The sequence below is a fragment of the Perca fluviatilis genome, chromosome 4, assembly GCF_010015445.1.
Source record: "Perca fluviatilis chromosome 4, GENO_Pfluv_1.0, whole genome shotgun sequence".
Classification (NCBI taxonomy): domain Eukaryota; kingdom Metazoa; phylum Chordata; class Actinopteri; order Perciformes; family Percidae; genus Perca; species Perca fluviatilis.
The window spans coordinates 5,995,820-6,019,744 of NC_053115.1; the positions used below are offsets into that span (position 1 = coordinate 5,995,820).

Consider the following 23,925-nt stretch of genomic DNA (forward strand, 5'->3'; position numbering starts at 1 on the left):
TGAGGACCAGCCTGAACCAGAGATATCAGTCTGAAACAGAGCTGAACAGTCCGACCAGTGTAATTAGTTATGTTATTAATTTGTTTACAATATTTTCAGCCTTCAACCAGTGCTGCTCAAGCAGAAAGACAGGGTCACTAGGAGAGAAAGAGATAGATTCGTTAGGCATTGAAGAAAGAGTAGGAGAGGACAGCGTGGCCTCCTCAGTTTTTGATACTTGGTTACGAAAATAAGTGTGAGATCTTATCTCATAAAATGACTTACTATCATAATTACTAGAGTAGATTTCATTATTACGAGATGTGGATCTCATAATTATGAGAAATGGTCTCATTTTACGAGATAACAGGTGTTCCATTGTTTCTGGGACCCATCAGATTCTTGCCACACAGCTGGACTGTAAGCTACTACTTGAGAATGAAAAAGTATCCTGTTACATTACAATAATAATGGCCGGACTACATCGATGACACGTGCATGGTCGGTAGCTCGCCCACGGGACAAGTGACCCACAACCCCGCCACAAATTGCTTTCTAATCTGTGGGAAACACTGTAAATATAGCATGAAATGGGGGTAAAACAAGTTAAAGTTGTCATTTTCACTCTGATAATTCTGCAGTTTTTGGAATCTCTGCATTTTTGCCCGGAATACTCAGCAGGCATTGTTTTTTGAACACTTCCCACCCACCACTACATCTACATGCAAGCCTGCTCATTCGGCAGCCATGAAGGAATTACCATTATACATGTGGATTGCACATTCTTCCCCACTCATTGTAAACACACCTTGCTCACTTCTTTTGGGCATCTCACCTAGAATATCCGTGTTGAACTGAGAGCAACTTTTCCTCTAATTTCCTACAAACTCATGAATCGTCCCTGTGATAAAGAAGCCGGTGTGTTTTTTGCCTTTTCCAAGTCCTGAATTTGAGGGCAGAGTTTCCTGCATGCGATCCCATGCTTAAATGAGAAACAAATGTTTGTTTAAGGTTTGCCTCACTGCAAATGCGCTGTTTATTTGGATTGCGCTGGAATGTCTCTGGACAATGCCAAACGGCTCTGCGGAGGTGGAGAGGAGCATTTTCACTTGCCCTCAGTGGCTTGTCGGCCACATCATAAGTCTATTTATACGCCCGATTGGAGGGAGAAGTGCTGTGGCAGTTTGACTTGTTGTAAGCTTCAGGGAAAAGTCATTTGTCAGAATAACAAATGGAGATTCTGTGTGGTGCATTTGTGGCGTTGCAAACTGCAGCATGCTAGCTGAACTGAATATGTAATAAACATATATAATGAATATATATGTTCCCGGAACATATTTTCAGAGTCCAACTGCAGGTGGTGACCATAAATCATGCATTGTAACAAAAAGCTTCCCCCATTTGATAGATAAAGGTGGTTTTTCCGCTCACAGGCGCTAGGAGGAAGCGAGACGACCACCATTCAATAAAAAAAAAAATTCATATAACCATTCCAATGACTCTGAAGCTGTTCACTTAAGGTAAATTAAGCTAAAAAAAAGATACCACAAGGAATCCTGTACACACAAAATCCACATTAACCTAAGACGTAGTTTAAATGAAATAAAATAAACATTTTACTTGAGTTGGCGTCAAAACCTTTTTTTTTTTATAATAATAATTTATATTTCCTGTTCTTATCCATGGCCATGACATTGTTTATGTTTCTGATAGGACAGCATAGCAAACCTCTTAGAATTACCTCTGGTTCTGCACATGGTGGTGTAGATGGATGGATGGATGTGTGACTGAGCAGTGGCATCTCTTTGCAGTCCCTACAGTTACTCTGAAGCCATCAAAAGCATATGAATAGCCGGAAGAAAACATGATTTATGTGGTTTTTATTTATTTTAATTTAATTTAAATTTATTTTTTGGAGGGGGGGCTTTTGCCTTTATTTGATAGTGACAGTGGATAGACAAGAGAGATGGGGGATGACATGCAGCAAAGGGCCGCAGGTCGGACTCGAACCGGGGCCGCCGCAAAGGACTCTTTGCTCTTACTGGGTGAGCTAGAGGTCGCCCCATGTGGTTTTAATTTAATAAGGTATTTTTTAATTATCAGCATGAACATTGATAGCCTAACTCAGTATCTTAACAATACATGTATATACTGTATGCGTTAACATACTATGTAGTGTTGTGTACTTCTGGTGGGTGTAAACAAAACCATAAGCTGTATCTGTACTGTTTATCTAAGTTAAGGCATCAGTTCACGCACGTCCCTGAAGAGCACATACCGCATGTGGTATCTAACGATGCGGTTTTATGTTCAGAGATAGTCATCTTAAGTTCTAAAGCCTCCGCCACCCAATCTCATGGAGGTGAATGGAATTGTGTTTATGGTAGGGCTGGGCGATAAAACGATAACGATATGTATCGCAATAGACACGTAATCAATATCAATAGAAAATGCGTTCGATAAAACGTTCGATAACTTGTTTTTCTTCTTTGGAAGAAACCAGAAGTTGCAAAGCAAGTTTGGTTGCATGAACAAAGGCACTCACTCTCTGGTAACCTAGCAACGTAGGGAGTGACACTCTAACAGCCAATCATGTAACAGTATCAAGTTTGGTTGCGCCACATCGCTGTCTCGTGTTGGATTCTACCATTCTACAATAACGGAACCGGCGGCGTGGAGCGATAAGTGGAAAGTGAGTGCTGCAGCGAGCGAGGAAATTGTTGATAAAACAGGAAAAGTCAGTATGGAAGTTTTTGGGATTTTATAAGTCTGACCGTCGTCCCCACCAACACTACCGCAAACTTGTTTTACCACCTTAGCCGCGCTCACACAGCAAAGCCGTATTCGCCAGCAACGTCCAACAACATCTGCAGCTGCAACACGGCACAAGCAGCAGACCGCCATGGAGAGGTACTCTGCATCAGCGCCTTACTAAACGCTACAAAGAAATAACGGAGGCAGACATGCTGAGCACTGTCCAGAAGCCAGGTTACCAACCTAGCACTAAACCTGCAGAAAATAGTTCTTCTCAGGTTTCTCTATGTTTATATTTAACACTTTGCACCATTTTATTACACCTTATTAAGCAGTTCTTACTTATTCTTTCTTCACTGTGATTTTAGACTTATGTTTACATTTTAATTATTTGAGTGATTTCCATGGTTGTGTTGACATTTCTGCTTTTATAACTGAGGGGATTATAATCAGAGGAAGGTTAAGTTTAAAATAAAAATGTTTAAATTTAATATATTTTTCTCCTGGTCCTTATTTTAAATAGGTCATAAAAAATATCAATAATTATCGATATCGACCGATATGAAACACTTATATCGTGATACAGTTTTCAGCCATATCGCCCAGCCCTAGTTTATGGTGCTCCAAGCATCAAAAAAATGGATTTCATAAAACCCACAAATATATCTTCTTAAAGCTTTAGTGCGTAACTTTTTGATATTAATGAACGTCCGTTACATTCAAGCCGTTGCCAAATGAGTTGCTACAAAGCTAATTAAGACTATCAGCTCCACACAACTCTCTCTGGACTTGTCAGTATGACTATGTTCAGAAGATTGTGGCGTCCGGCGACTTTCCCTCGCAGAAACTCGAGTGAAGGTAATTACTCTTCCAGGGCTCCAGACTAACTTTTTTTACTAGGGGCACAGTGGCCCCCAACTGAAAATTTTAGGGGCACACAACGTAAATCAACATGCTAACCAAATATTCAAATTTCTACTAATTTCCACTGTATTACTAATATATACTTTGATAATAGATGCAGGAATTACAATGTGCTGTTTCAAATTCAGTGTCACTTTTTAAGATGCAACATAGAAGGTAAACTGAAAGCCCCATCACAGTAAAAAAAAAAACATATTTTGTTTATTATTGTATTTGTATATTATTTTTTAGCCTGTTTTATTTTCATCATGACCGTTTTTAATTGCTCTTTAATGTTTCATGTAAAGCACTTTGAATTGCCTTGTTGCCGAAAGGTGCTGTAGAAATAAAGTTGCCTTGCCTTACAACCTCAGCCTGTCAGTCAGTGACCAGGGCATAGAAACCACTGTTGTGCCTGGCTGCTAGTCTCCGAGGAAGTGTAACATCAACAGCACCGCGACCGCTTTCGGCTCGCCATTAAAGGTCCGATGACATGGCGCTTTTTGGATGCTTTTATATAGACCTTAGTGGTCCCCTAATACTGTATCTGAAGTCTCTTTTATATAGACCTTAGTGGTCCCCTAATACTGTATCTGAAGTCTCTTTTTATATAGACCTTAGTGGTCCCCTAATACTGTATCTGAAGTCTCTTTTATATAGACCTTAGTGGTCCCCTAATACTGTATCTGAAGTCTCTTTTATATAGACCTTAGTGGTCCCCTAATACTGTATCTGAAGTCTCTTTCCCGAAATTCAGCCTTGGTGCAGAATTACAGCCACTAGAGCCAGTCCCACAATGAGCTTTCCTCAGAACATGCCATTTCTGTGTCTGAAGCTATTGAGGAGGAGAGAGGGAGGGGCAAGGTGGAGGGTGGGGGTGTGGCCTTGACCAACTGCCACTTTTCTCGTTTGAAAGCCATGATGTCTCTCTCTCATGGGATGGCCAAATTCTCTGGGCGGGCAAAGCAGAGAAAGGGGAGGTAACCTTGCTCCTTATGACCTCATAACAAGCAAGATTCCAGAACAGCTCATCTGAGCTTTCATTTTCTCAAAGGCAGAGCAGGATACCCAGGGCTCGGTTTACACCTATCACCATTTCTAGCCACTGGGGGACCATAGGCAGGCTTGGGGAACTCATATTAATGTTAAAAAACCTCATAAAGTGAAATTTTCATGCCATGGGACCTTTTAATATCATATCACAGCAAACGCTGTCTGCGTGACGTTATAAAAAACTGTAACCACACTTGAAACCACTTTATCGGCATTTCCGTGACTCACTGTGACTTCAACAAAACTGCAGAGCTGATGTAGTTTGCACCGTCTGCAGCTCTGCGAGTGTGTGCGTCAATTTTCAGAGAGGACATATAAGCTTGCGCTTACGCGCTCCCAGGTACCGAAAAGGGGGCAAATGTACTGGTCGCACACTCTCAAATTTTGGTCGCAGTCTGGAGCCCTGTCTTCTGAAGAGTCCCATCATGTTTTTTGAATCCTCCGTGTCCTCCTTGGCTACTAGCAACTGTGTGGAGGAGGGTTGGGGGCGGTGTGCGATCACGGAAGGCTTGTATCATGTGGACGCGCCGTCTGAATGGTTTGTCATTACATAGGATTCCTCATGGGGGAGACAGAAACTTACGCTCTATAGCTTTAAGCAGAAGACCTTGACATTAACAAAGTCAAACAAACAAACAAACAAAGTCATTTTTCAAACCATTTTGTTTGAGTGTAAACCCAGTAGTATCACAGTTGTCTGGCTTCAAATAGCAGGCATTACCACAGTAGCTGTGTCCATATTTCATGCCACGTACCAATTCTAAGCAGGTTTTGAGAAGTGGCAAAATGAAATGCACTCAAATAGTTCAAACGCTTAAGCTGTGAGTCAGAGTGGGTGGCAAATTCATACTACATAATTGTCACGATGAGATTGTAACTATGTCATACGCTGTTTGCTAGACTTCCTCGGGGCTAGAAAGCTTTGACGTTAAATTTGAAGTTGATACTCTTCATGTAAGACCAAACAGGATTTAAAGAAAATATTTTTTTCGAGCGCTAGACGAAAATAAAGAGCTTTTTTTAAAGCTTCAAGTTTTATACTTAAGTGATCAACATATATTGGACTTAATAAAGGTAAAGGTACTTTATTGTCACATACACATACATGTAGCGAAATTCATTCTCTGCATTTAACCCATCCCTCAAGGGAGGAGTGCCATGCACAGTTGGGAAAACACTCAAGTTCATTACCTTGCTGCATTGAATTATTGATTTCTGTAAACGAAAAATTTAAATCGGGCCTTCAGGTTTGTCGCAAGCAAAAAATAGGCAGACTCAAATGGCTGTCAAGTGGAAAATCATCAAAAAACATTCAGTGCTGTTTTTCACAGATCAAGGCAAACACACTTTCGACAGAAAGTCTGAGCAGAGCCACCATTAAATTGACAGCTTGAATGCCAAAAATAGAGTTATCTTCACTGGCTCTTTTGTCTCAGACGAACCACTTCTTAACCAGGAACTCTTCTTAAAAACCGTATGGATCAAATTACTCTGCAGCTCGCTGGGATTTTCCTCTGATCCTGTACCTTGGCTTTTATGTATGGAACAATGACTGCAAGCCTTTAGATGCACGCTGTGTCTGCCAGCAGCTGGAGTGCATTGTCACCCTTAATACTGTGCGCGAATAACACTGTTTTTCCATTTGCCTGCCGCGGTGTGTTCCTGTGCCCAGGGAAAGCCTGTGTCCTCAAATGCCTGCTGGATATTCACAAAGTGTTCCGAGAGAACGACCCGGCCTACATACTGAATGATCTGTACATCACAGACTACTGCATCTGGATCCAGAGGGTCAAGTAAGTACGCCAACACACACAAAGCCATGCACACACACCTCTTTCATCTTCAGAGAATTACCTTCAGAGCCAAGGGGAAGTGCCACTCAGCCGCCATGATGCGTCAGTGCTTCAGAGGAGAGGATTAGACGAGTCATTTGTCACAGCAGGGCCAATTGAATGACCGAGCCAGAGCAAGAGATGCAATCTCCCTCGTCTCCCTTATCATGCGTCAACAGTACCATCAGTACCGTGAGTCTTAAGAGTCGGCCGCACTCAGCAGATTCACCCTGTGCGGGACGTTTTAAAAGTGCACACACGTGTGTGTGTGTGTGTGTGTGTGTGTGTGCTGGGGCTTCTCATATGTTCCGTAGGTGTAACCTTCCACTAGCGTTGCGAGCCAAACACGCAAAAGCTGCACTTTTGCTCCGAGTGATATAGGTTTGATGGCTCTCCCCTCCTCCGAGTACATATTTTACAATTACTTACACATTTCAAAATGTGAGCCTGCGAGCACATTACTCAGTAATGAGCTCTGTTTTACTCTTGGCCAGGGTTCAGCCAAGTGGTGTGCTCGTCTGGAAAAAGCCCAGTTGAAAAATGTGTGCCTGATGTTGTAGGCTCGGCGCCCAGATGCAGACACGATAAAAGGTCTGCAGGGATTTAGTGCCCCCTCCCCTCCCCTCCTCCTCACGTTCTCATTTTTTTGACATTATTCCAATAGAAATCTTGAATTCTGCTCCTAAAAATGCTACGGACACTTGCTCGAGAAGATACGTACACTTGTGCTTTGAAAGGCTCTCTATCGTCCTGTGCAAGCACACGGAGCTTCTGGAACGCCTTCAACTCACTTAAAAACGTAATCAGTCTCTTCTTAGCTGAGAGACACTGGAGCGCTGCCTCTCCTCCCTGCTCCTCCTCTCTGTTCCTCCGCTGTCCATTGGAACTAAATGTCAGCTTGACCTAACCTGCTTACTCCTACTACGCCCTGCATCTATCAGTAACTGGATTAGCCAGTGCTCTCGCAACAGCGACCTGTGAATTCATTTGTTTTCTCTTTTTTTTCCCCTCTCATATACACCGTGTGAAAAAGACATTTGAATGAGTAAAACCACTTCTATCTACAACCACTTGAAAGGGCAACCACTTTTTCAGTTTCAGTGCCGGTCTTATGGCTCACACTCAGTAAACAACTGTCCCATGCAATCTTCACTTGTGGTTTCTGAAACTCTGTTCCCATGTTTGGTGCATGGTATTAAAAAGGAGGCTGCTGTCAAAATGCGAGCGGCCCAGGAGAGCTGGGCCTGTTCTCTTGAGTTTTGGAACGCTGGCGGTTTCAACAGGCCAACCGCCGCTATCATACACGCGGTTTATTGTGGCAGCCCTTTTGTGTTCATGACAGATCATGTATGCATTGCATTCTTCAGTGCAAGATATTCCCCCGCGCAGGATTTGTCATCTTCCGCTAAGTGAGTCGCCTCTGGGAGCCGAGCGGTAAAATGAGATGTAATCTATACCCCCCCGGTTTGCAATCCCAATATCTTGTCACTCTGCGCAGCCAACGAGGCGAATGCGATCAGCCGCGCATGATGGACATGGCGATTAATGGATGTTTGTTGGCTGGGGGCTTGATTTATTTTATCTCCTCGTTGTCCCAGATGCATTTCTACTCTTAAAGTTCCTCTGACTGCCGGGACATTGGTCTCAAATATACAACCTCGTAAAGCCTTCACGGTGATTTAAGCCTCAGGGCAGGCGCTCCCCTCTAGGGCGCATTCAGACCAAAGTAAGCGATCTGGCGACGCGCCGCAGGGTAGTGTGGCTGTTTCACCAAATGGCCCATTTGTGTGACGTCCTGTTTCACAATTATTGTTTTCTGTCAGATTGTTTATCCATCTCAACATTTGTGATCACACTTGAAGACCATTTGCTTCATTTCACAGAGAAAGAGAGAAAGTGTTTCCTTTTTTAACCCTCAATGTTTTTTTATTTTTTATTTCTTGTGGCAGCGATAGAGGCAGCGATGTTACTGTTTACTGTACAGGACTCTCACACCGCCTCAAAACGGGCTGCCAAGTCCGATCGCTGGTTTAATCATTGGCCACCGCAGCGTACTCACACAAAACCTCAAAGCAAATCAAATTACTCTTCAAATTTTCTTAGTGATTTTTACCTTCTTTTTTTTTTGGCCACAGTGGTCACCATTCCAGAATTTAACAAACATTTCCTTCGTGGAAACGTTTTTAATTTTCCCCTCACACACCCATCCAATCCCAGTTGTTGTTGTTATTATTACTATTATTATTATTATTGTTAACGGAGAGTATTCTTCCAAATGGAGCAGCAGTCTCCAGTCCATTAGTTTCAGGGTATCCTTTTGGAGGTCCTTAGATGCCAAAGCCCCTGCAGAGCTGCTGGACTGCAAAGAAAAAGCAAGTCGCCTCCCTTTCTCTCTCTTTGTTGTCTTTCCCTTTATCAGAAAGCTTGGAGAGAGGCCAAGGTAGATTCACGGCAGCCCGCACAGACACCACTTATGAGCCTGGTGTTGTGATACAGTACCTCTGTTAAATCAAAAGAGCTACAACTCTCTCTTTTTAGCGCCAGTTCACTTAAAACCATCCACCCACCCTTATCAATTGGCTCAATTAGATTCTAGCAGAACAAAATCATGGCAGCATACAAGTGATGTGCGCCAGGGTTTGTCTGAGGGAAGTGAGGTGAGATTCATGTTTCCATATGAAATCATCTGTGGAACATAGCTGCCAACACTCCTGTTTGTCCCGGGTTTCTCCCGTTTTTTAGTCCTATCTCCCGGACCCCTCCCGGTTTGTTATTTCTCCCGGGAAACTCCCGTAATTTGCATGGCCAAAACTCCTTTATAAATAATCGGACCAATATGTTTGTCTAATGTTGCCAGATCTTGTATGAAACGCATCCTATTCACACAGTCCACACACCATATACAATTTTCGACACGTTTGTCACCTCAACCTGGCAACCTATAACCCTCAACCTGGCAACCTATAACCCTCAACCTGGCAACCTTTAACCCAGGTGCACAGTTGATCTCTGCGCAAGCTTCACGGAAATAATTTCAACAGTGTTGGGCGCAACAATTTACATGCATCTTACCCGAGTCATATCGACAACCTCCACGCTTCTTGTAAGGTGTGTCGCATTGATTTTAATGTAGCGCACGGTGGGAAAAAATGACATTACCCAGCACATTAAAAATAAATAATACACTTAACACTTACATTACACTGTACGTAAACTGTAAACACCCCCGCGCCACAATGCTCCCGCACAAATCAAAATCTCCCGGATTTTGAAAACCAAATGTGGGCCGGTATGCTGTGGAAAGGAAAAAAAAACTGGTAGTATGTATGTGGGGTTTTTTATTTTTCTTCTTTTGTGGCGTGAATCTGTGACTTGTCTATAAGATGTGGGTCACCCATTGCTCCAGAGACTGGAAAATTGACAAGAAATGGTTTCGAGGATCAACCGAGCCTCGCACCATAACAGCTGAATGGACCGACTCAAACAGTTGTGAATGGAAGGTGTGAAGTGAGCAGTCCCCAAAAAAACAATGAGTGTTGTTTTCACTAAAGAAAGGGAGTACAATGAAGAAAAGAATGTGTGCAGCACTGCATGAAAACAACAAAGGAAACTGCCAAAAATAAAGTCGTCGACATTCTTTTTTTCCTGAAACTATCCTATTATTTCTGGAGGATGAGGCAGCCCTTAGGATGTCTACATACTCTCCTCCTCCTCCTCCTCCTCCTCCTCCTCCTCCTCCTCCCTCGTCTAATTCATCCTCAGTATTGTGTGCATGACAATGGCCACTGGGGAGAGTCGACAGCTCTGACAGCAGTTTTCCCGCAGGGAATTGCATCTAGAGCTCCCAACAACTGGGAATGTCTCAGGGCAACGGGGTCAGCATGTCCGCTAAAGCCTGCAGTCAAATGCCTTGAAAATGCACTTGTGCCTAGTGGCGTGAGGTTAACCCCCCCCCCCCCGTTGAGCACGTCTGGTCAATTCACCTCAGTGAATTTACAGCCCAAGGCACTTATTTCCCGATTCTCCTATCGGCTACTTAGCGTAATAGGGTTAGTAATAGTAATAGTAATAGTTTTCATTTTACTTGTGCTCAGGGGCTTTTCTCGGACAGTCGAAATTAGGTGTTGCAAGCTACCTCTGTGGTGTGATGTTAGCCGCGTGGAAGACAGTGGGGAAGTGTGTGTGTGTGTGGGGGGGGGGGGGGGGGGGGGGGGGGGGGGGGGGGGGGTGGGGGGGGGGGGGGGGGGGGGGGGGGTGGTGGGGGTGGGGGTGGGGGGGGGGGGGAGAATGTGGGAAAAAATGTATGGGAGATTTTTTTTGATATTGTGGGGGGGGGGGGGGGGGGGGGGGGGGGGGGGGGGGGGGGGGGGGGGGGAAAAAAATAGGATTGGATTATTGGAGGAGTAATTATTTTGTATCATTATTCTTATTGTCATTGGGGGAAAAAAAAGATTGAAGTGTGATTATTATTTTTATTTTATTTTTTTTGTGCGAGGATTTGTTCCAAAGATTTTTTTTCTGTAGGATACGATTTGTAGTCCGGAATGTCTCTGCAGCACCACACTACTTTATTTTAGAATGGTTAGACACATTTTTAACAAATATTGCGCCCCCCTGCGATTTGGATATTGCACTAGTCCATATTGCGATTTCGATAAAATTGCGATTAATTGTGCAGCCCTAGTGTGTGCCCACCCAACCGCACAGCTGATGTGACAAGCAGATGTTTTGCTAGGAACCACCAGGCAGCGTCACACAGCTGTGAAACGCCCATCCTGAAAGCTTTGAAACCGATAATGGAGCTGCTCTATCAGATGTTAGCCCCAGCACTGAAGGAGGCCCCCACTGGGGAGAACAAAGATGCAAATGTCTCCAGGGTAACGGGGATAAGTAGTACAGATTTCCTCCCAGCATGATGCCACTCCAGCTTTTTTGTCTTGAGTACACAGGCTCATTTTAAACACAGAGTTGCACACCGCGTTTGCATAATTTCCTCTATCCGTGTTTGGAGTGCCCACTCTCGTTATTAAAATCGATTTATAGTGAAGGGATTTCTTTCTGTCTGAACATATGCTGATTAAACAGCTGCTCCTAACATCATCATTCCTGTCACTTTTAGAGATTTAATAGAGTTTTTAATATAAAGCAGACCCACTGAACACCTGTCAATACAATTTTAGGACTTTAGTGTCTGTGGGATTACATAAATCAAAAGGTAAGAGGAAAACAGAAATGAGCTTAACATTGTTTGTAGTAAGGGTTCCACAATCTCAACGGTAGTGTAAGGGGAAGTTTTTGCTTGCCAAGCTGCAATGTTAAAAAGACAACACTGTGAGCCCTTATTTCCACCAACTGAGGAACGTCTGCGTGGCGGCTCCGTGCTCCGCCGTCCGTCAATACCCACCAGGTCCGAATTTGTTGCGCAACGGCCGCGGCCATGACGGACAGCTGAAGTCACGAGGACCCACGAGATCTCGCCAATTCACATATGATCGCGCGATATGACAGGATGTGGGTTCTATAGACCGAACCACAAAACCAACACCCGTTTGTTTCCATCCATTAGGACGTTTTCAAGGTGCAGGGCAGGGAAACGCGATCCGCCGTGAGCGCGGCGTTATTTTATTTTGAAAATGAACCGGATGTTTAATTTAGTTTCTGTGCTCGAACTCAAAACATTGGCGTGTTGAATAAATACATTTTGTGTTTCTCATTTCTGGAATCAAAGTAGCATCCAATGCCTCAGACCCTTCCAGCATTCAGTCCCAGTGACGGATCACATCTCCCAGCGTCGGTTTCTATCCCCCTAAGCTAGTGAATGATGCATTTTTGCGAGTTCTCGCTGAGGTAATCTGGGGCTCATGTTCTACAGATTCATACATCTGAAGACGAGCTTTATCTGAGATGTTTTCAAGAGCAGAGACACGCTGAATGAGTTGCTCTTTCAATGAACACGAGCCCGATGAAAGAAATGTCAGATTGGAATTTAGCTCGGCTCTTCCGCACACACACGCACACGCACACACACACCACCCCTCCTTAGTTTAATGAAGGCAAGCCACAACAGTGGTGTAGTAATGACTGGATTGTGTACAACATTATCCCTCCCCCCTCCTGGCCAGAGCCTTTGTGTTCACCGCAGGCCGAGCTTCTCCAACCGCAGAGTGGGGAGGGGAGAGAAAACAAGCGCGCCTCCCCAATGCTAACTCAATAATGACTTCCCACGGGGGGAAAGGGAAACACAGGGCAGCCTTTGAATTGGCTGTGCCGCAGGAGGCTCTTCTGCCCCAGCCTCGCTACAGGAAGCTCTCACGTGGCCGTTCTAGAGCCCGGGACCTAGACCGGCTCCATACAGCCTGCACCTACTCCTCATCATTAGTCAGGGTTTCATTATTCTCTTGGTATGCTGTAGTCCCTGTGGGAAATGACCGTTTGGCATTGTTTAAAAAGTTGCGCAGGACTTGGGGATCTTAGCTCAACTTGTGCCTGTCTTTAGTGGCTTTCACACATGGAGACCACAGAATCGCTGGATTCAGTTCCCCCAAAGAATGCAGCGGTTTGTGTTGTTTACATCTGTAGACAGCTTATGTCTTGACTAGGGCTGGGCGATATGGCTGAAAACTGTATCACGATATAAGTGTTTCATATCGGTCGATATCGATAATTATTGATATTTTTTATGACCTATTTAAAATAAGGACCAGGAGAAAAATATATTAAATTTAAACATTTTTATTTTAAACTTAACCTTCCTCTGATTATAATCCCCTCAGTTATAAAAGCAGAAATGTCAACACAACCATGGAAACCACTCAAATAATTAAAATGTAAACATAAGTCTAAAATCACAGTGAAGAAAGAATAAGTAAGAATTGCTTAATAAGGTGTAATAAAATGGTGCAAAGTGTTAAATATAAACATAGAGAAACCTGAGAAGAACTATTTTCTGCAGGTTTAGTGCTAGGTTGGTAACCTGGCTTCTGGACAGTGCTCAGCACGTCTGCCTCCGTTATTTCTTTGTAGCGTTTAGTAAGGCGCTGATGCAGAGTACCTCTCCATGGCGGTCTGCTGCTTGTGCCGTGTTGCAGCTGCAGATGTTGTTGGACGTTGCTGGCGAATACGGCTTTGCTGTGTGAGCGCGGCTAAGGTGGTAAAACAAGTTTACGGTAGTGTTGGTGGGGACGACGGTCAGACTTATAAAATCCCAAAAACTGCCATACTGACTTTTCCTGTTTTATCAACAATTTCCTCGCTCGCTGCAGCACTCACTTTCCACTTATCGCTCCACGCCGCCGGTTCTGTTATTGTAGAATGGTAGAATCCAACACGAGACATCGATGTGGCGCAACCAAACATGATACTGTTACATGATTGGCTGTTAGAGTGTCACTCCCTACGTTGCTAGGTTACCAGAGAGTGAGTGCCTTTGTTCATGCAACCAAACTTGCTTTGCAACTTCTGGTTTCTTCCGAAGAAGAAAAAAACAATATATATAAAAACCAAGTTATCGAACGTTTTATCGAACGCATTTTCTATTGATATTGATTACGTGTCTATCGCGATACATATCGTTATCGTTTTATCGCCCAGCCCTAGTCTTGACATGATTGCGTATGGAGACTAAGCATCGCTGATGTGTGCGACAAGGTGTCTCCAGTGCTCATCTTGAATTTCTAAAGGCCAAGATTGATTTGGAAAGTCTACATGCGTGGTGCGTTAATGTGCTACTGCATAAATTGGAAAATCCTCCCACACAGATGTTCAGCGATGGGGATGGCGATGTCAGTCAGTCGGTCCACCACATAGACTTAAATTAGAAGACTAAAATATCTCAACAGCTACTGGATGGATCGCACAGCCGTTCATGTTCCCCTCAGGATGACTTTTAATAACTTTACTTTTAACTAGCGCCATCATCAGGTCAAAATTTCAAATTGTTTTCATTTATGACCAAATCCCTGGAAAACTAATGCTTCAAGTGCCAGGGAACATGAAATACAATCCAACAAGTCCAGTTTGAGGGCGGTGAATATGAAGACTTAAAGATGCTAAAACAGCAGTGTTTTATAATACGATTAGAAAGGATTTTTACAACTCTTTAAAGTTATCTCGGCAGCATCTTTCATCTTGATGATTGCTTGAGGTTTCTGCCTGTTAAAAGGAAGTTTTTTTTTCTTGCTGCTGTCGCACCAAATACTTGCCCTTGGTGGGGGGGAATTGTTGGGTGTCTGTAAATTATAGTGTGGCCTAGACATACTCTCATAAATACAATTTAAATTCCCTACCCTGTCTGTGGCACTCAGCCTTGTACTAAAGTAGTAAATCTTTAAAAAAAAAAAAAATAGGTCATATAGTGTTAAAAAAAGGCTAAATAATGTCCTTCAACAGCTGGGCACTGTGGTAATGAAAGAACATGTCGCCCAGTGCAACAGTGTGGCTCACTTCTGTCTTTGTAATAGGAGCTCTATGGCACAGAGGAATATGCTATATCAGCCTTTGGCTACATAAACAGTCCTTGTCAGTCGGATCAATAGATGGCATTAAAGGATAAATATGCTAATGTTCTGTTTTGCCCTATTTATCCTTTAATGCAGGAAGCAATCAAATCCCTCTTCACAAAGGACACATCGTTCTTCCTGTTGTGTCTTGTGGGTTTTATTTGATAGGATTTACAGATTTTATAGCTTGAGAATGTTGTGTATTTCAGTCGCACTCCCAGCTCCATGACTGAAATCACAGAGTTTTTTTTTAGGATTTTTTTTTTTGGTTACATTCTGAGCTGGAAAGTTGCCTAAGCATCTTAACAGGAAAATCGACCTCTGGCTGCTGTTTTCAAATTCTGCCACCTTGTGACAGAGAAAACTGCCAAAACATTTTTTGGGATTAAGGTGCATGTGAGAAAGGGCATCTTCCTCTTTTCCCACATCACCCGGTTGATTCCTTTCTCAGCGCACGGAGGAGAATGTGCACTATAAGATCTGTTTACATAGTCCCTCCTGACGTCTTAAATGAATACACAGCCACTACACGCTGCTTCTATAAACACTTTACTCACCAGAATAGGGAGCTCATTAGGACCGCACGGTAATGAGGGACTCACCCTGGCGCTCAGCAGTGGGTTAATTGGGCCAGAGAGGGCACCAGGAGCCGAGTGTGACAATGTGAATGACACACACACACACACACACACACACACACACACACACACACTTTTTCCCAACCTGAATGGACAAAGACTGAATTGCAGTGAGCCGCGGAGGTCAGCTTGTAATCACCATGGCAATAGGGGCAGCACACACGCCCTAAGCTCACTGGGGGACGAATAGCAACCACTTAAGTCTTTGACAGCATGGCAGGCATTCCCTGTGTGAATAATGTGCAGACGGGGGCCTCCCAACAATCTGATGGCTTTGCACAAATGGGGCCTTGTAGGATGATATTAATCGGCAATAAAACACCTTCTCTCTCTTCAAGGAGTCTGTTGGGTCTTCTGTGGTGACATAACTGTGAAGCTGGGCGACTGGGACATTGTTTAATGTACTGCTTTTATGAGGGCATTCTCTTAATCTTAATCTTTGGAGACATTCAGCTCTAGGGCTGCAGCTTGGAGCTGTTCTCTGTCCAGACTTTTACTGACTGTTCTGCAGTCCGACTTTGTGCGCAACTGCAATCTGTCGGGCCATTCTGCAGGATGTATTCCTTGGATGTGCTTGTGTTCATTCTATTAGTTCCCTCTGCAGCCTGATTGTTGGGTTCAAATCACTCTCTCTAGCATTCATCAGATTCGCAGGAGTTGTTGGCCTGCTCTTGAAAACATGAAAATAAAGAGCACAAATGCATTCTTTGAAATATTAAAATTGCATCTTGCCTCGGATTGCTACCAATCCCTCTCCTTTGCGCTGTTTGCAGCTTCTAACTGTTGGTTTAGGCTCTCAAAGTGTGTGTGTGTGTGTGTGTGTGTGTGTGTGTGTGTGTGTGTGTGTGTGTGTGTGTGTGTGTGTGTGTGTGTGTGTGTGTGTGTGTGTGTGTGTGCGTTTGCGTTTGCATGTGCGGACTGAGGAGAGGAGGAGGAGGGGCCTGCCGCTCTCTGTAATCCCTCTCAGTCTCTTATCACCCCTGGCAGGAAGAGCAGCGGTGGGGGAGGAGAAAAGCTCATGCCCTGTGTATCAGTACTGCTCATCTCCCTACATTATTAAACATCCATATTTCCATATTTCATTGAGCCCCCCCACGCCTCTGCAAATCGCAGTCTACTTAGCATTCAGATGAGAATGGGTATGGTTAATGGGTATTAGATTTGTAGATGGTTATCCTGTGGCTATGTCTTCAGTACGCAGAGCCAGTCCATCAGTCAGCCGCTGTGTCTCCCTTTCGGGTACCACTGATGAAGTCGTAGATTGATGTCTCTTTTTTTTTTTTTTTCCTCGCTTTGCGTAGTCATGCACCAGCTTTATTGAGGAAAGTGAAATTTAGTTGTTGTTGCTTTCCTAACTTGGTTTTCTTTCCCACTCTTTATCTTCACAGGTCCAAGAAGATGTCAGCCTTGGCTGCGACGTTACAAAAAGCCTCCCTGCAGAAAAAAGACTTGGAGCTGGCACTCGAGGAGCTAGAGCAGGCAGCGGCAATGGTGGCGGAGGAAGAAGAAGGAGAGCAGGGAGCCTCGGACTGCAGCAGCGCTTCCAGTGACAGCAGCAGCGACTCGTCCGATGAGAGCGAGGAATCTGAGGCTGAAGGGCAAGGCTGCACCAAATCCAACCAGGGAGGAGGAGGAGGAGGAGGAGGAGGAGGAGGAGAGATGTCTAAGGACAACCCTCTACAGCCCCAACCCAGCTCGGCTGCCTCTCCCATCCCCCAGGAGCCCACGAGCACGCTCTTTTCAGCGGAGAGGAAGGTGGACGCCCTTCCCTCAGCCTCAGAAGGCTCCAGACAGCTGATCCAGGAGCTGGGGGAACGGGTGGCGGAGGGGCTGAAAATCTCCCAAGGATGCATCTACGAAGCCGAGAGAAAGTGTTCGCAGGCGAACAACGCTGCAGCGAAAACGGAAGCGACGTCCGGGAGGAGCAGCGGTGGGACTTTGTTAGAGCCGAGTCCTCGCAGAAACCCTCTGCTCATCGTCCAATCACAGGAAGATCTCGACCAGAGTGACTTCATCTGCTGATAGACAGTGGTGTGGAAACCTGAAAGACACTTGATATATTTTGAACTGTTGACTGTAAAGTGATTTGAGATGTGTTTGACTATTTGGTTTTTAATGACTTCATTTCTATATGATCTTTAGTGCTTCAACGCTCCTCTAATGGACCATATTGTCTATAAAAAATTATATTCCCTTACTTTATGAATTTGCTAAGCCTCATTTAAATCATTACTTCAAATTGATTTGGTTGTTTAATGATCATACTGATTTTATATGAATTATTTCTGCTCCTTTTTTTTTTTTTATTATGGAAAGTAATTCAACGGTTTGTGAACTAGATTGAGTACACTGACTTCTGCTACTAGTGTAGAACTTCTACTACCCATGTATGTTTCCATACTCATATGAACAAATTCTATATATCCATGTTTGGCTCGAATAAACCAAACCGGAATGCAATTCCAGAAAGCCAACAAACATTTGTCACTGTTAACTGTTGTGTACTTCTCAGCCAAAAGTGCCTGGCCGAGCTACTTTTTAGGGAGCTTTTCTTTTCCTAATAAATGGAAGGAAAACCTCTTCCTAAAGCATTGATTGAAGCGGAAAAGAAGACTGTCGGCACTAAGCAGGGCTGCGGAGCACGCAGGAGTGATTGATTCATCCGGCACGAATGGAGGAGCGCCGTCAACACCGCTCAATATCATCGGCCGCATCTAGCAGGCGAGAGAAAACAAACAAGGAAGCACATGTCAGGCAGATAGATGAGGGCTGCGGCAGGGGAGGCGTTTGTTTGAGAGATAAGAGCAACCCCGGGACCCGAGGCAGCCGCGAGATAGAAGAGGAGAGGGCCAGCAGAGAGTTAGCGGAGACTAACTGACTCCCTGGCCAGCTCAGGCGTGGAGATGTCCACATACGTTGGCAGCAGCAGCAATATCCACCTACTCTGCAATAAAATAGATTTTAATTTGTGTCCCCTGAGTGGACTTGCATTGATTACTGTAATTGAAGGGGGAAAAAAGAGAGACCGAAATGGCCCAAATTAGCTGAATTTGTCAGGTTTGGAGATCCTAATGGGTCATAACTGGCAGAGGTTGTGTAGGATCAAGCACAGCCGCAGTGTTGCCTCAGGCTTTTTAAAAATGAATTTCATCCTGCTTCAATGAATGTAGCTCAGGAGCCACCGGTGATGATGATGATGATGATGATGGTTCCTTAGGTAGGCGCTGTCTGTAGTATTGTGTTACCGAGATGGATGGTGTTGTTAAGCACCTCCCAAGAAGAGACAACCTCCTTGCAACACCCCCCTTGGGAGCGAGCGCCATCATCGCTGTGACTGAGATGAGTTACATCGTGAGAGCCGGCCCATTTAAAACCCCTTTTCTCCTCACTGAGGACATGAGTCCAGGGACTGCGCGGCCCCCGCAGGCGCTGATTCCCTCTCCCCGCTGGGGTTTCACATTGATTAAGTGACACCGGGCTCTCTTGCCGTTTTTCATTTCAAAGTGGCCTCCGTACTGCCAACATTAGTGCAGACGTCTCGGAGCCCGGTCGGGGGATCCGCGGCCGAGGTCTGCACTTGGCTTGGTTTTATTTTCTTCCAATTAATGCTCCCTGCCGACGGACATTTTTCAAGAGACTAGGCCATGGTTTAATGAACGTAGCTGATAAATTATACAAGGCGGTAATAAATGTGATTCCTGTGCTCTGTTTTGACTTAGATTTGATAAATCAGCCCCTTACCCGTGTAGTGAGAGTGCCCTTTGACCCCCCCAAGGGTCTAAGAAAGGAATAATGTGTTCAGGACTCATGTGGGTCACTGTGGTAATTAGCCCATTAGCAACAGCACATGTCTAATAAGGTAAAGCTCTTGATATATTTTCTTTTTACCAATGTACATGCGTAGACAAACATCTGTTCACATACTTACCTGCGTACTTTGTGTACAGTTCAAGGCCAAATCCTCTCTGGCTGCCTTAGAATATCTTTCTTGAGAATATTTTGAGAATTTCTTTTTTTTCTTGACCTTGAAAATAGTAGTTTGACCAAATGATATTTTGGTAATTCAACATTTTGGTATATACACTTGTTTGCTTTCTTGCTGAGAGTTGGATAAGAAGATCACATCTACTCTCATATCTCCAAAGCTCACAAATTGAGCTCCAGGAAGTCACCCCAGTAAAACCACAATGTGTTATTTTTACACTTCAGTTTTTGTATTTTTTTTTTACTGTTGGACAGAGTCAGGCTAGCTGTTTCCCCCCTGTTTCCATTCTTTGTGCTAAGCTAAGCTATGACTGACTTCATATTTATTTGGCAGGTATGACCGTGACCTTCCATCTAAATCTCAGCAAGAAGAAAAAGCAAAGTATGCCTTTAACCCAAGGTCCACTTTCCAACCTCATGAGTTTTCAACCTCCTCTCCAATATAAACGTCCGTAGAGCATCTTGCGTACAACAGAAACGGTCAGAAGAAACCGATAACGTGGGTACCCATTCTGCACAGGAACGCATAGCCGAAAGCAACTAATATACAAAAGGCTTAAGACTCAAAATGCTTTCTGTTGTGTGTAGGGAAGAAGAATTTGAACTAATACACAGACTCATTTGAAATCATTCAGGTTTTATGTCTGTGAAGATTGAGTGAACCATTTTGCCTACTGTCCAACACGGTCTCACGGCAGTTCGTGAAATGGTCACGTTCTTTTAATCTACTGATTTGTGTTCATGTGGGATGTTTTTTTTCGTGGTGGCCAGCACGAAATGGTCTATACGGAGATTGCGGGGTTGGGTTTAGGAAAACAAAAACAACGGGGGAAGGACGCCGCACGCGGCGGGAGACGGCCGCGGGTAACGCGCGACAATAACTGGACCGCTAACGGGAAAGAAAACGCCACACGCGGGACGCGATCCCCGGCCTCTGGGGTGAAAGTCCGGAATTGTTTGACCCACCCACCACCCACCACCCACCAACCCACCACCCCAACCAACCTTCTTACGCGGATTTTCGGTATTTCACACTACGCGCTACCGTAGTCGTGCTGTGACCACGACATATGCTTCCCATTTAAATACATGAGTTTACATTTTCATGCTGGCCGCCACGAAAAGAAACGACAAAAACGTCCCCGTGAATACGAATCAATATTTTAAATAACGTGACCATTTCACGAGACTGCGATGAGGCTGGGTTGATACTGTGACCTTGCTTGCCCCCACTGTGTATAGAAATTAAAATATGATCACACTAATGTGATGATGCATTCCCTTCCCTTGTTTTTGTTTTGAATGGGAAAGGCAGCAGCAAGGACAGCGTGGTCACTGCCCCCCCCCCTCCCTCCCTGCGACACAATGCCTCCGGTTGATTGTAATAGAAAACTCAATCTCTTCTCCCGTTCCTGAGAGGCAAAGTGATTCGGGTGCTTGAAAAGATTAATAGCCCTCGAGAAGAAATGAATCGGGCGCTCTCCAGGGCCTGACCCCTCCAGTGGGCGTGCGAGTAGAAATCCTTTTGTGCACCCTCGTTCTCTCCCCCCCCGCCCCCCCCGGGCCGTGTCGCCTGGCGCGGCTCGGCTCTCCCCTTTTGTGGCCTTCGTACTGTGTCGCGTCGCTCCAGGCATGGCCGACGAGGAGCGACCCCCGGCGCTCGGCGAAAGGGAAGCAGGTGGCCGTTGTCTTCAGCCCACGCTTCGGGCTTTGTAGCCGGCCCGCTTGAAGTGACTGGCGTATGGTAATGAGGGAACAAGTGCATGGGATGTGTCAGTGTCTCTCAGGCTGACAACGCTGACAGGGAGGGATTATCTAAATGGCCTATTTTCATGCTCTTAATCACAAAAGAAACAGTGAAATACCCCCTTTTCGCAGTGTGTGGGAGCGCGTGTGTGTGTGTGTGGCTGCGTGTTGACAGCGCCGGCATCCACTTGTCGTCAGTAGCGTTGCCTGGCTGATTTACTCTAATTGCTGTGAGCAATGTCCGTTAAATCACTCCCTAACTCTCAGTGGACATGTGCTATCAGGCAGCTTAATGCTGCAAATTGCCTCTGCCGTGCTAGAGCTGTGTGTGTGTGTGTGTGTGTGTGTGTGTGTGTGTGTGTGTGTGTGTGTGTGTGTGCTGCGGGCGAGAAATCCTCTCATGGTTGTACCACCTTGTAAGTGCGTTGGAGTCGCAGGGGTGTTGGTTAAGTGTTAAGGTCGAGGAGAGTCACCTGGAAGAGCGCCCACGCGTAAAGCTTCTTCCCACTTTGACCTGCTGCTTTCTGAATGTACATTTTAAACCGTATACTCTCGCACTTAGTAGCCTGCATCACAGTGCTAACCCCCCCTCCTCCGCCCCCCCGGGGACGTGACAGCTGAGATACAGTACAGATCGTCAAACATTTCACACTGGTAGACAACAGCCCGCGTCTAATGAGGCTGCTTCCTCACTGTGCTGTATGTCTCTAGCCCGTTTCTCCTTTTGCCCGCGACAGTTCGTTTTCCGTGTCTGAGCCAGTCCACCACGCTCCAGTGTGTGCGTCTCTGCTCTTTCCAAAAAAGGCTCCGGTCTCGTGTTTGTTTTCACAGCTAAAACAGCCGTCAAACACGATTAATATTTCAGTGAGAGAATGTGCTGGAGGGAACCTCTAAGTGCTAGGGGGGGGAGTCGCAAACGACGCACCAGCACTGTTGCTTGCCGGCTGCGTCTGCTGTTATCTATTCGCCTCTTTTCCCGCTCTGCTTTCGTGGAACCGAGCGGCTCTTTGATGACTCCGGAAAACAAAGCAGCGCAGGATGAAAAGTCCAAATAACCTGGGTAAAGCTCTCCTGGTTGGCGTCAACAAGCTGTCGGCGTTTTCACTTCCTTTTCAGTTTCAGGTAGTTGTCATCGAGCCGGCTTTTTTTTTGGATCTTTCCTTTTTCAGAGGCAAACCGATCAGAGCTTCGTCAGAATAGAAATGGGGACCTCTGAGCCGAACCTCCGAGGCAGGGGGCCGGTGTTTGCTCTGCCTTGTGTCCACAGGACCGGTGCCCTTTAGCCTTCATGTCAAGTGTGTGTTTCTGCCCGTCCTCGGCTCAAACTAGAGCAGGCTGAGCCTCAGACTAATGATGCCTCGCGGATGTTGGCATGTTGCAGCCAGACGGTGAACAAAGGTTTCTCATGCTCGTACTCCCCGAGCGCTCTGCCGACGAGCTCCCCTGACGTTACCGACGTAGGATCTTGACACAGATAAAAGCTTCTGCTTGCGCGTGAACACGGAAACGCACTCCTCTCCTTTTTTGCTAGATTTGCTCGCCAGTGTCAGTGTCCGGTGCTTCCGCTGGCACGCACCAAAGCAAACAAGCGCAGCGACTTCCCACCGCGATCATCCCGCCACGTTTCATCTACGGCACCTCCGCGGCTCTCCTCCCACTTAGTCCACAGCACTTTTCGTTTAACCTGCTCTTTCTATTTCAGTGCTCTGTCTCTCACACTTATTTTTTTTTATCTCCACCCAGCTTCTCTTTGCAGATCTCTTTAACGTGGTGTCAGCCAAGCCGCGTACGTCCCACCCAGTCGTGCAACATTTCCAGCACCTCTTCTTCTCACCTCTACGCACATTACAAGAGTTGGCCTCCTACCATATTCCCGGGATGTGTTACATGAAAGCAGATACCCACACGTGTCGCTATGCTGATCCTGTCGACACGTCACGGATCGGCTGCCCCTCCGCGATTCAATCGCTCTTCTCTGGCACGGAGAGGTGTAGATTACATCTGCATGGTTCAGCGCCGTGCCTCCCAGCTGACACACGGCATCAACGGAGAGGGTAAAACATGGGGGGCTTAGGGGGGGGGAGAGAAGAATCACTGTCAGTGCGGGCACGTCTTTAAAAAAAGGCGGCTGTCTGAACACTGTCCTTCTAGTTTTTGTTGGAAAGACGTCCGCTGCTTTGACTCGGGGCTAATGAAAAGTTCCAGCCAGCGTGATAACAAGGAGTAAAAAGCAGAAATGAATTAAAGCGTGATTAAGTTTACAGAATGCGAGGCCGTCAGCTGCGCCGTCAACATCTGCCGTAACGTGACTGGCAGGCAGCTCAGTGGATTTTTTCTGACATCAGCGCAATGGCATATGCATGTTGTTAGTTAATGCTGTGTCAAGCTGTGTCTGCACGCTGGCTGTGATCTGAGTGATTGTGCTCTTTTAAAAGAGAAACAAGCTATCAGATAACCAGCTTGTACTTGGATAACTGTTGGTTGGTGGATCCATTTACTTGTACACAATGGCTGTTGACCTCTGATCCCTGGCAGAGT

General features: G+C 45.4%; 1 protein-coding gene across 5 annotated transcripts in view; it reads left to right on the forward strand.

The window, feature by feature from the left end:
• The window catches only part of shq1 (SHQ1, H/ACA ribonucleoprotein assembly factor), a 56,684-nt gene extending 38,549 nt beyond the window's left edge, over positions 1–18,135 (forward strand). For all 5 annotated transcript variants that reach the window (XM_039797502.1, XM_039797501.1, XM_039797504.1 and 2 more), the window contains 2 exons: positions 6,362–6,482; positions 17,046–18,135. In XM_039797502.1, coding sequence (XP_039653436.1) covers positions 6,362–6,482; positions 17,046–17,679 — 755 coding nt within the window. In that variant the 3' untranslated portion in view covers positions 17,680–18,135. The remainder of the gene's footprint in view (positions 1–6,361; positions 6,483–17,045) is intronic.
• The last annotated feature ends 5,790 nt before the right edge of the window (positions 18,136–23,925 follow it).